A 13492-nucleotide genomic window follows, 5' to 3' on the forward strand; every position below is an offset into this window, starting at 1 on the left:
TTATTCTTATATACTTATTTTATATGTTTATGAAATACATTTAATTTATCTATCGCAATTAAAATATATTTTAATAAAACATTTAACAAGTAATATAAATTATACTTTTCTTGTTATTATTTACTATTTAACACAATAATCATAAATACATATTTATTGTAACTTTCAAATTATTCTGTTAATAAAATAATATGTAATTTGACATAAAATATATGTATATCTGTTACTTTTACCTATTATGGATTTTTTTACAGAAAAATAATCCTACGTAATATAATCATATCTATTAATTATATTTCTTAAATTCTTCTAATCATGTCTAATTTTTATTATTCTTTAGTTCCTATCTAAGAATCGAAAACGTAATGATTTGTTTGGCACATTAACCATAAGAAATTGACTTTGAATATCAGCATAATCGTATTCAATTGTAAATTCTCGTACCAACTGTAAAAGAAAATATTAAATTATGCCATTTTCCTGTTACATTATTATATGCAAAATTTACCTTTGCAGTGAGTAACATCATTTGCATTTCAGCTAAATCTTTTCCTAGACAGGATCGTATACCATGTCCGAAAGGTAGACATGCATACTCTTGATAAAAATTACTCGCATTTTCATTCTGTTTTAGCCATCTTTCTGGCTGATACTTGCCAGGATCCTCAAAATACTCCTCGCGTTGCGATGTTATTTGATTCGCCATTATAATGAAGGTCTAGAACGCAAAAATTATTTATTATCTTCCCCCATAGCAAAATACCAGTGATATCACAGTGATATGCTGTGGATGTCATAGCAATGTGCGAATGTCCGCTTTGTCACAAAGTGTGATGTCACAATGATATCATTGTGATATTACACTTGTTTGTCACAAAGTGTGATGTCACAATGATATCATTGTGATGTTACATTGTGACAAAGCGGACATTCGCATTCGCACATCGCTATGACATCCAGAGCATATCACTGTGATATCACTGGTTTTTTGCTATGGAGGTTACTTATAGAGTTAAAAACTGGTACTTTCAACTTACTCCCTTCGGTATCGTGTATCCATGTAGCGAAATTGTCGATGATAATAATCTCGTCAAATAGGGAAATGCTGGTCGCAACCTTTCACATAAAAAATTTATACAATACATATAATATTAAGTGTGGGCGTGTGCGTGTGCGTGTGTGTATATATAAAATTCACAAAAATATATAATATATTTTATGTACAGGTATAGGGGGCCCCATAAGTATGAAAAATTTTAGATGATTCGTTGTCAAAAATTGACGGAGATTTTTCATATAAACATATACTCCTAAAAATAAAAATCTAATTTTCATCTGCGTCCTAAAGAGAGGTAAAAATTAAGTTATTTTTTTCTTGAAAATTATTGATTTTACGAAAAAAATTAAAGAAATAAAAAAGTTTCTAAAGGAATCAAGCTTTCTAGCACATATTATTTTGATATATCACATTCCGATTTGCTAAAAAGTTTTAATAGAAAAATTGGATAGGGATTGTTAATTTCATCCTCTTATAATGAAACGGGAAAATTTTAAAAATGTTAATAAGGATCTTTTTTACTAGTATAAAATATTTATCAAATTTCATTTTTAACTTGTCTAATTTTTAACTAAAAGAGAAAAAAATAAAAATGTGATTTTTATCTTCTGTTTGAAGAAATGTAACTTCTTAAGGAGGAATATAGGAGTAAATGTTTATATAAAAAAACTTATATAATTTATAACAAAGAATCATTTCCAAAAATAAATAAAAGTATGACACTTCTTGTTTATTATTCTATTAATTAGCTGCTTATTATAGATACTAATATATGACTATTCAAAGTTTTTTAAATTATAATGGAGAAAGACTATATAAAATAACCATTATTTTATTTTTATTAATTATATTACCTAAGGCTTTCCTTTATGCATGCTTTTAAATATGGCATATTTTCCAAGGTTTTTTTTGTTATAGCTTTGTCTGTTTTAGGTATAATAGAGATAATTTCGTTATATAAACGTTTCTGTATTCTAGGATTTCTTGCTAAGAAATAAAGCAGAAACGCCTCACAATTAATAACCTAGAAATAAAAAATTATTTATTACATATGTTTATATATTTATTTTTTGTTTATATCAAATATTATATTGCATATTACAGCCTGGACGCCTAGAATAATCATGTCCATCAAAAGGATAGCAATATCTTCCGAATTGATACCCCGAATCATCATTTTTTCGAGCAATGATAATGTTTTTTCTTCATTCATAGATTTTTCTTGTTTTGATAGCGAAGAAATCTGCAGTTTGCTCTGCATTTGGCGAATATATTTTTCAATAATCCTAAAAAGATCCATATGTGTAAATGTTCATCAAATCAACAAAGTAAAATATTACTAAAGGATAAAAATTTTGTGGTCATTGCACAATCAAATAATATATTTAATAAAATTATAATTATATTAGGTCCTTGAATAAGTTCTCGCTGTTTCTTAAAAGATGGCGTAGCGGCACTCTGTGCATGGAATTTCGTACGGAAACGCATCAGCTAAGTAGTACTATATGTAACCTCAAATTCTAGTAGATACAGTTTACCACAGTGTCAACCACGTGTTTAATTACCTATTGCGAAAATGTCTACTTTTGTGCCAAATAAAGTGTTTTTGCGGGGAATTTTATTGCACTGCTTTATTCAAAAGAAATCTGCAGCTGAAGCACACAGAATTCTTGTTGAAACATATGGTGACAATGCTCTGTCGAATACGACATGCAGAGACTGGTTTAGGCGCTTTAAAAATAATGACTTTGACCTTGAAGATAAAGAACGTTCTGGAGCACCGACAAAGTTTGAAGACGAAGAATTGGAGGTATTGCTGTGTGGTCTCTAATGATAGACAATACTTTGAGTAAAGTTATTGTAAGCCTTATATTTTAAATAAATGTTTTTTTTTAACAAAAAAAACAGCGAGAACTTATTTAAGGACCTAATATAATTATTGTTAAAAATATAATTATTATTATACAATAAATATACACAAAACGGAATACTAATATATTTGATAAGTTTTTTGTTGAGATATTTTCTCTAATCAAATTTTTCGTGACTCACTCGTCAAGGATGTCGCAAGCTGTAAAAAGTTTTTTGGCGAATGGAGTTTCGAAAAATCTCCAAACTTGAAATCCAGTTTCGCATCGACTCATATACGTATGAGCTGTACTTAACGCATCCATAATTTTTGTGGCCTCGGATGTTGATTTCGAAGAATCGAGGAAACCAAGATGCCTATTGAACATCATTACATAGAAACATTCCAAACCCCATGCGGTAAAATCCTGATGAAAATTTGTTGGTACCTGTTGTTCAAATAGTAATTAAAATACTATTTTTCAAGTGTATACCATTATTATATTAAGCTATATTTGATAATAATATTATGCTTGTGCAATCAAGCACTGTCATCTTTGAAAATTTATTCTCATAATTATCGTACACTGATATAATTTTATAAGATTTATGTACATAAAAGATTGTTTTTTCATAATTTTCCTCTATTCTTTAAACGTTTATTTTGTGCGCTATTTAATTAACATTATTTGATTAATATTATTATTATATCAAATTTTTTACATTAATCTATTAAATTTGATTTATAATTAAATTAAATTTAATTATTAAATTTAATTTGTTAACATGTAGCATACCTCGCTTTGTCGATTGCGTATTCTACGAATTTTGTTAACTAATTCGTCACACACTGAATTCAGTTTTCCGACATAATTCGAAGTTGTTTCATGTAATGGTTGATCAACTTTCTCTTTCAGTTCTAACCATTCTAAACCTTGCCTGGTATTTTATAAAGTTTACAAAATTACTGCATTATTTAATATCTTACAAAAACGTTAAATATTTTTTTCTAAAAATTATATAAATATTGTTATATAAATATTTTATATAAATTCTTTTACATAAATAATATTTTATACAAAATACTTTCATATAAATACTTTTATATAAATATAAAAAATAAATATGATTGTATATTTATTTAATTTAAGAAAAATGTTTTGCTTATGATATCAAATGTTTTGTAAATATACATGTAATTAGATTTATTATTATCTTATATATTTTATATAAGTATATTCATATTTTATATGAATATAAAATATATAAAGATATTTTGAATATACAATAAAATATATAAAAATGTTTTGTAAATATAATTAAATTAGATTTCTTATTATTTTGTGTATTTTACACAAGGTGTTTTTAAATACGTGCAAAAAATTTTGAGATATGATTCTTTATCGACAATTATATAAGAGCGGTTTTTCATATAAACTTATACTCCTATACTTATACTCCCTGTCTGAATAATTACATTTCTTCAAAAGAGATGAAAATTAGGCTTTTATTTTTTAAAAATTGAAAAATTATTGATTTTGCAAAAAAGAAAAAAAGAAAAAAAGAAAAAAAGAAAAAATTTCTAAAGGAATTTAAAACTTTTTAATACATATTTTTAGATAATCACATTCCGATTGGTTAAAAAGTTAATAAAAAATTAAATAGGGATTGTTAGTTTCATATAATATACTAAATACGGAAAGTATTTAAAAAATATTCATTAATATTCTTTTTACTAGAAATGAAAAATATTTACTAATTTTTTTAACTTGTCCAAAAAATTTAAGAAAAGAATTAAAAACCTTATTTTTACTTCTTTCTTTAAAAGAAAGTAACGCCTTAGGGACGGAGATAGAAATATATGAAAAACTTTTCTTTTAATTATCGACAAAAAATCATCTCTAAAGTTTTTTGCACTTATGTATTTAGAAATACTTTGTATATATTTTAATGATTAATATTTAATGAATTTAATGAAAATAATTTTAAATTAAAATTTATTGCAATATAAATTGTGTTATATATTCTATATATAAAATCAGTCATATTTATACTTATGCAGGGAGAACGGTCCAGCGGAACGACACTTGCGATGATTAAGCCGGTAATGTTGAAGAATGTCGATGCCACTACGAACAGGCGACTCACTCTCTTGCTTGAATACTTCCGCTATATGCTCAGACCTAACAAACAATCGATGAATTTGCTTGAAGATGAACATAAAAAACAATTGTAATATCTCACCTGTGAATCATAACTATGTCATTTACAAGGGGACCATTAATTCGCACGATGCATCCATACTCATCGAATAAATACTTAATCGGCGTGACATTGCGATTCCAAGATAATCGTCCTACAATATTAACCCATAAAAAATATTTTCAGTCAGAATATAAAATACACTGTAAATTTTATATTAATTTGTTTTAACTTTTAATTTATATTTAATTTTTAATTATATGTAATTAATTTTAATGTTTCTTTAAATTTGCTCGTCCAAGTGGTTTTAATAATTGATTAATTATTCTAATAATTTCAATTTTGTACTGCATAATTTTAAAAAATTATATTATAATATTATATATAGTTATAAATATGTATATCGATATATATGTATATATAAATATATATATATAACATTTTTATCTATATACATATATGCATACATTATACTATATTTTATCATATAATATAAAATATTTTTTTTATTATTGATAAAAATAAAATAGTTTATTTTATAGTTTATTGATCTTTTTCCTACGAACAATAAACATATAAATAAGCATTTGATTGCTTATCAATCTAAATTTGAATATAAATAATCAATTTAAAAAATATATATGTATTTATACAATTTCGGAAAACTTTACTACCTCATGTTATATGTTTATGTATAATTTCTTGAGATTTTAACGACAATTTGCTTAAAATTTGAAGAATTGAAATTTTATTTGCATTCTGATCAAAAAATTATATATTCTTCTAGCCACCGTTAATTTAGAAAAAAAAAAATAATATAACTCTTCAAATTTCAGGCAATTGAGTTACAAGGGATCATACCCTGGATAAATCTGCTGATTAGCAGACTGCAAAACAGTTGCGTACCCAAAAGTGGCACGTATCTCCAATACTTTTCCCATAATTTAAGTATCATCGGACCAGGAATCTCCTCGAACGGCAACGAGGTTTTATCTACATGACCAAATGGTTCAATCTTTGATGCAGAAATTTCAATGTCTTCCGTAACTATCTCGGGATTCACTGTCTCCAATAATGGCATCGCTTTTGATGACGTCACAGGTGCAGTTATTGCCGGAATTGCATGTGATTGTGTTACTGTGGCAGCTAATAATAATAAAAAAATTTAAACGAGATCAATGGCTATTAATATTTAATTTTATAATTTACTTATTGCAGCAAAGTATAATTCTTTTTTTAAGATTTGCAGATGCAACAATTTAGCGAAACACAATTTATAATTTAATTTGAATCTACTGATAGTTATTATACATAAAAAAATATGTATATAAATATAGTGTTTCAAATAAGTGCGAAAAATTTTAAGAAATGATTTTTTGTCGAAAATTATAAGGATTTTTCATATAAAAGTTTATTATATTCTTTCTAAAAAGTATACTCCTCTAAAGGAAGAGGTAAAAATTAGATTTTTAATTTTTTCTTAAATTTTAAACAAGTTAAAAAAATTTGGTAAATATTTTCCACTAGTAAAAACGATATTTATTATATTTAAAAAATTTTTTCTGTAACGTTATAAGAGGATGAAACTATAACAATCTCTATTTAATTTTTTATTAATATATTATTTTTATTTTATATTTTATTTTAAAACTTTTTGACCGATCAGAATGTGATCAAAAATATGCGTTAGAAAGCTTTTCATTCCTTTTTTATTTCTTTTATTTTTTCGTAAAATCAATAATTTTTAGAAAAAAATATCTAATTTTCACTTCTTCCTTTGAAGAAGTGTACTCCTTAGGAAAGAATATATCTTTATATAAAAAAATCTCCCTTTTCAACAAAAAAATCATCTAAAATTTTTCGCACTAATTTAGAAACACCCTATATTTCTTACTTATTATGTCATTGGAGTTAAGTGATACGCATTTTCTTTCCTCGTTAGCTGCTAATGTGTCCGCTAATTTCGTTGTCGAGCGATAGAAACATGTTCCATATACTTGCAAAGAAAGGTATCGGGTAACAAAGGTAGATCGCAAGCAATGTATCATCTTTGCGATTATGATATTGTTTGATCTCCTAAAATCAAATAAATGTTTATCAAATTATAATTATTTGTAAAATCACAATTATGCAAGTAAATATACAATTACAAACACAGACGCAAGTATATATATATATATATATATATATATATATATATATATGTAATACACATACTTAGGAAAGTTTAATATTTTTTCCGCTACCCTGCTCCACTAAAATATACAGCTTAGAAATACTAAAATAATTGTGAAATATTATCGCATATAACCACCTCATAAATCTTTGCATCGATAAAGAAAGAAATAACAAAATCGTTGCCGCGGAAGTATATCGACAAAAAAGAGACAATCGTATCGATTATAAATTCATTCTTTGACATTAATATATATATAGTTGTCTTATATAATTTTCGAGATTTAATACAAAATATTAAAAAATATTTTTACGCGTATATAAAGTATTAATTAATAAAAAGATAATAAAAATAGCAAAAAGAGCTAATGCAGTAATTAGAATCCATATAATTTTTTTATGAGCTGGCTCTTATATTATCTTTTTATTATTAGCCTTTATAATTATAAGTGGACGAATTTGACAAATTAATAGGAAACTATATTAATGTAAATATGACAAGTCTATTATATTGTAAATTACTTTCATACATAAAATATTTTTTATAATAAAATTTTTTTATTACATTATAATTTAATCCAGTTATTATTTATATGTTTGCAAAATTGAACTTTAAAGTTGTATACTGTTCTTTTCCTTTAAAAAAATACGTAATTATTCCACACATTATTAACACAGTGACATTGCTTACACATTAATATACATTGTAATGTTGTAATGTTATTATTATAATAATAATTCTTTTAATGCTAAAATTTTTTTGATACATTTTTTAATGTATTATTAAATAATCAAATTATTTATATATGTATATATATGTTTTATAAATCTACATCGATTTCTACGTCTTCTTCGTTTTGTTGTGTCGCGTCATTAGCGTTGGATTTAACTAATTTTTGCGAAAAATCTTTCTGCGTGGAATCTGGACCAGCCAATGCAGCATTTTCGCTTTCTCTTGTATGTCGCCATTTCATCCGACGATTTTGAAACCAAACTTTGACCTAAAAGCAAGTTCTATTAATTAAAATAAATAAATCACTATTATTAATATTATTTTTATATGCAATTATAATGAGAGAGAATATTATTATTACGAGATTTTGTTTTTCTAAAACTTATACTAGAAATCTTATGTTTTATAAATAATACAACCTGTGCATCTGTTAAGCCTAAAGTCGCTGCCAACTGTCGTCTGTCTGGCTTTGTGATGTACTTTTGTAATGAAAATCTTCTTTCCAAGCCTTTCCGTTGTAAAGAACTAAACACGGCTCTGGACCACGATCTTTTTCTTCGCGTATTTGTTTCGGAAGAATTCATTGTTGAGGATGAAGATGATATAGGTGCTGGAAAATGTGTTATCTGAATTTATCTTCTGTATTATAGTCATGAATATTAGTATAACATTTAAAAAACGATCGAGAGAAAAAATCTTGATGCAGATCTCTTTCCTTTATTTTAAATTAAAATTACAAAAATATTAATCCATATAAAATTTATGAAAAACATTTCTTATTAATTAATTATGACCGTTTACAATAAAGATAAATAAAATTCTGAATTTTTATTTTTCTTAGTCTACTTTTTTAACTGTTTATTTTTGTGTGCTATAATTTTATTTTAATTAAATTAAATATTTTTAATTGTCTTTGTTATAAATATAAATAAATGTAAAATAGAAATTTTTTATATAAAATATTTATTATAAATATCATGGTAATTTACTAATAATAATATATATTACAAATATAATTCTATTAAAATATTTATTACAAATACGTAATTATAACATATTTATTGCAAATATATTCCTAAACTTTTACAACTCATTTATAATTTAATATAAACATTTACAAAACATTGCAAAAAAGAAAAAAAGATCTGTGAATCAGGTGGACAGCGTCATAAGAGTTACTTTTGGCTCTATGGGTATCAGTTTCTACGGATCTCACAATCAGTCCAAAGAAGCCTCCAAGATGGGATACTTCGGGCTGATTTACAGCCGCACGAAAGTATACAACATCTGTACGTATTTAAACAGTGTGGTGCTCCCACTCAGCCAAATCTTTGTACAGATACCTCTAACATCACAGTTATTTTGGGATTTTCATGTGTTAATCTTTGAGCGTATATTTCTAATTCATGAATTCCGCTACATTTTATTGATTCACTTTAAATGAAAAATTAATATAATTATTCAAACAAGTATGTGTTGATATAAAATGTTGAAAGAAAATAATAAAAAATAGATGTATCTCAAATAATCCTATTAATCACACATTATAAATTAATAATGATTCAAATATTATTGTTTTATATATTACATATTTATAAATTTATTATAATATTTAGTATATTAAATGCAGATTATAAAGAAGTGAGTTTAAATTCTGCATATATTTTTTTATTGCTTCTTATCTCTCTTCATTTATATTTATTTTAATAAAAATATAAAAATAATTTTATTTTATAATTCTATTTTATAAAATTTTATAACATGTTACATTAATAACAATAAAATAATTAACAAGAAAACCAAAGAAGAGATGCGTATATATGTTTGTCAAATTTTATAATAATCGACTGAGAAAATGCATTGAAACCGCCGTTTATACCATACGTGTAAACGCTCGGTGGCACTTAAGATGTCGTTTAAACACAGACAGGAAACACGAGAATACACTGACACGTAAATATTTTGCTCTACTTGCTTCTGGATATCAGAGGGACAAAATAATGCGTCCATATGGTAACATTTGTCAATGACGTAATCTGTGATCTTTCGGTCAGACCCTTTTAAAATAATCTGGTAAATCTGTGCAAAGACTCACATTTCAATTTAATTAATAAATCGTTAATTAATTAAGAATAAAAGATTTCAACGTATCTACACAACGTTCTCATTCAAAATAAAGTCTATCTTTTTCATGGAATTTTTAAAAATAAAATATTGCTTTATATTTATATTATTTATATTTATATTGCTTTTTATTTATATTAAAATATTATTAAGATTTACCTTTAAAAAAATTATATTTACATGTTATATTTTTAAACGTAATTATATATGTATATATAATTTATGTCTATCACTGGATGTGTATCTTTTTCTCATTGCAAATTTTTTTACGAATATAAACTTTATTTTTTTTCTATAAAAACATTGAAGTATTTTTATGTATAATTTTTGATTGTTTTCGATAATTTGTTGGTAGATCTTGTAATTAACAAAAAATTAATATCTTTTGACAAATTTAGTTTTCAAAAACAAAATCATATAATTTTATTGAAAATTTATTTTTCTCTTTCTTTGTTAATTAGAATTTTAATTTAAAATTTATGAAATTACAAAATATATTAAATGTAATAAAAATAACAAAGGTGCAATAAAATAATACAGTTATTGCCAAAATAAATTTTGGTTAAAAAAATGTTTGTAATTTTTCTATAGAATATATATAGTTTGCAAATTTTGAAAAAAATTATACAATTATAAATGTTGTAATATAACTTAATATAACTCACTTCTTAGTACAGGACGTAATGATGCCGGCCGATACAAAGGTGCTAACTGCATTACTCCAGTAGACGTAGATGTGATGCCCTCGGATAATGATGAATGCACATACGGGAATGACATGCAAGCTCTGATATTTTTGCATTGGCCGCAACTTTCAATACAAGCGCAACACATTGGCGGAAGTTGTATCGCAAGTGGCTTAAGAATATCTATCAACGTACATAAGTTTTGAAGAATTAAAAGAAATCTCCCTTTGAATACGAAATATGCAATATAAAGCGCATAAAATATGTTCAAACCACAATTAAAACTTTTGTTTGACAGAAAACTAATATATAAAGTAGATTTTTAATTAAAGAAATATGAAATGAGTTAATTTATTGAAATTATTCAAAATATGTAGTTTAGTCATAAATTAAATATAAAAAATAATATTTTACTTTATTAGATATATAAACCATCCAAAAGCAAGATTCTATTAATTATATAATTTACAAATTATATGTATATATATATATATATATATATATATAACTTCTAAATATGTGAAGTTTTACCTGTTTTCTTTGTGCGAATTTCATTTGATAATATCCGATCCATGCCAAACTTTAATTGTTTAGAACTAGAGTTATTCATAAGATGAGTATTAATTCCAATCATCTTCTCTTTCTTACGAGTTCATTCAAAATACAAATGGCACTATCAATTATTACGCTCACGTCACCAATTGAAAGTATGCGTTAATATTTTACATATGTTACGTCTCTGTACACCAATATATTGCTACATTATATGATTAAAAATATTATTAAATACTAGTATTAAATAAGTTTTAGCGATATTTATGAATAACAACTTCTTCACTGTTTATTTGAACTCTTCACTCAACTGTTCACTCTTTATCATATTATTATTATGTGGAATTACATTAATTGCACCTTTGATAAAAAAAAATAGTTTGACTATGTGGAATTCAAATCACTTCATAACAAGGAATTATTACTTTCGGAAAAATATTCAAGAAAGCTGCAGAACAGCATAAAAGTGAATGATAGAAGACAGACTGTGCCATGTTAAGAGAAGATTTCTGGTCGAAAAAAAATCAACGCGCCCCCAGTTGTATTTTAATTGGATTAACTGGATTGGTCCACGAAAATACTGGTAGGCGGAACCTGAGAGAAGATTGGTCCGACCAAATGATGCGTCGGAGGCAGTTTAATACAAGTTTCAAATTAATATTCTTCGCGTCACGAGAAATACTCGTTGAAAAGCTAAGGAGTCAATAATGGTATAATAATTCCGTTTAAAATTGACTTAATTAATTAGCTGATTTTTTATTCTATGAATAAACTCTTTATTTGACAGTTTCTGTCATAATTTTTGACATTTTACAATTTGACATTTCTTTACTTATTTAAACATTTAAATCTTATAAATTTTTATTTGCCTTATTTTTTTATAGTATATAATACAAGATTCAGATCTCAAAGTTTCAAATAAAAAAATATTAAATTACATTCAGAAATTTTCGAGCATTAGTAATAAAAAAACATTAGTAATTAAAGATATAATATTGTTTATTTAAAACCACGCTAATTAAATTAGACTAATTAAAAAATTCGGCTAATTAAAAAATAAAAATCTTTATATGTAGATTAATTAAATGTCTATAAAAAATGTAAAATGTATAGTCGCTATTATACTTTCGAACATGATTGACACGTAATCAGAAATGGATTGAATTTTGAAGAGTATGTTACAAATAATAATTGCATGTATTGATGGAACAATGATATGATAGAGATGTATGTGTGTGGTCGATGATATCTCTGGAAGAGCCATATGGTTATTTTTGCGTGTAGAGGTTTGCGAAGTACACAGTCACTTAGGTGTTTATTTGAAGAGCCATGTTTGAAGCTGCCTTTCTACCCACACGCTAAGAATATTCTTCGAGATATGTACACATCGCGGTCCTCTATTCGATTTTATTAGGTTTTAAGATTTTCAAGGGTTTGTCAGATTTGTGCGATAAGCATTCTTCGAATTCAGTAAATCGATTGATGCAAATAATTCTTATGTTAGTCAGACTGCAAAAAAACAGGAAAAATTTTTTTGAAAATTAATTATCAAATACTTACTCTATTTGATATAAAATTATATTACAATATGCTTTATATACATATACATATATGTATATAAGTTGGTTTAATCCACAAAAAAATAAATAAAATTTATTGAATATTTAAAAATAATATTTTATTAAGTTAATTGTAATAAAAAATTAACATTTTGACACAAATTTGTTTTATTTTTTATAAAATATTTGCTATTATTATTGATTTATTCTATTATATTAGATTAGTTATAAGGATAAAACTCTTTGAAAAAATTTTTTAGACGACCAAACTAGGCAAAAAATGTTAATTTATTAGATCTTCCTCTTCAACAAGTTGTTAGCTAAATGTCTCAGTAGACACACGTGATTTTGCACATATATTTTTATAATAATGACTATTATACATATTTTATTATATTGACATCAAAAAATCTTGCATTTTAACATTTAACGTTTGTTCATTTGATAAGGACCTAAACCAAAGGTCGAAACGTAATGAGGAAGATCTAATAAATTAACATTTTTTGCCCAGTTTGGTCGTCTAAGAAATTTTTTCAAAGAGTTTTATCCTTGTGAT

General features: G+C 25.1%; 2 protein-coding genes across 2 annotated transcripts; both read right to left on the reverse strand.

Annotated features, from left to right (window-relative positions):
• Positions 1–325: 325 nt before the first annotated feature.
• Positions 326–7175, reverse strand: LOC114946352 (putative cytochrome P450 12a5, mitochondrial). Its single transcript, XM_029322803.2, has 11 exons — positions 7002–7175; positions 5969–6253; positions 5150–5261; positions 4966–5088; positions 3703–3844; positions 3110–3354; positions 2160–2343; positions 1912–2081; positions 1038–1116; positions 509–718; positions 326–447 (listed from the first exon to the last, which is right to left on the reverse strand). Exons 1-11 carry the CDS (start codon positions 7153–7155, stop codon positions 337–339), a joined length of 1815 nt encoding a protein of 604 aa, XP_029178636.2. The 5' UTR covers positions 7156–7175; the 3' UTR covers positions 326–336.
• An 832-nt stretch (positions 7176–8007) lies between these two features.
• Positions 8008–11871, reverse strand: LOC114946355 (homeobox protein DBX1). Its single transcript, XM_029322805.2, has 4 exons — positions 11357–11871; positions 10805–11008; positions 8435–8625; positions 8008–8283 (listed from the first exon to the last, which is right to left on the reverse strand). The coding sequence occupies exons 1-4, from the start codon at positions 11457–11459 to the stop codon at positions 8104–8106; spliced, it is 678 nt and encodes a 225-aa protein (XP_029178638.1). The 5' UTR covers positions 11460–11871; the 3' UTR covers positions 8008–8103.
• Positions 11872–13492: the final 1621 nt, after the last annotated feature.

The sequence above is a fragment of the Nylanderia fulva genome, unplaced genomic scaffold (genome assembly GCF_048542155.1).
Source record: "Nylanderia fulva isolate GAGA-0341 unplaced genomic scaffold, ASM4854215v1 Scaffold61, whole genome shotgun sequence".
Lineage (NCBI taxonomy): Eukaryota > Metazoa > Arthropoda > Insecta > Hymenoptera > Formicidae > Nylanderia > Nylanderia fulva.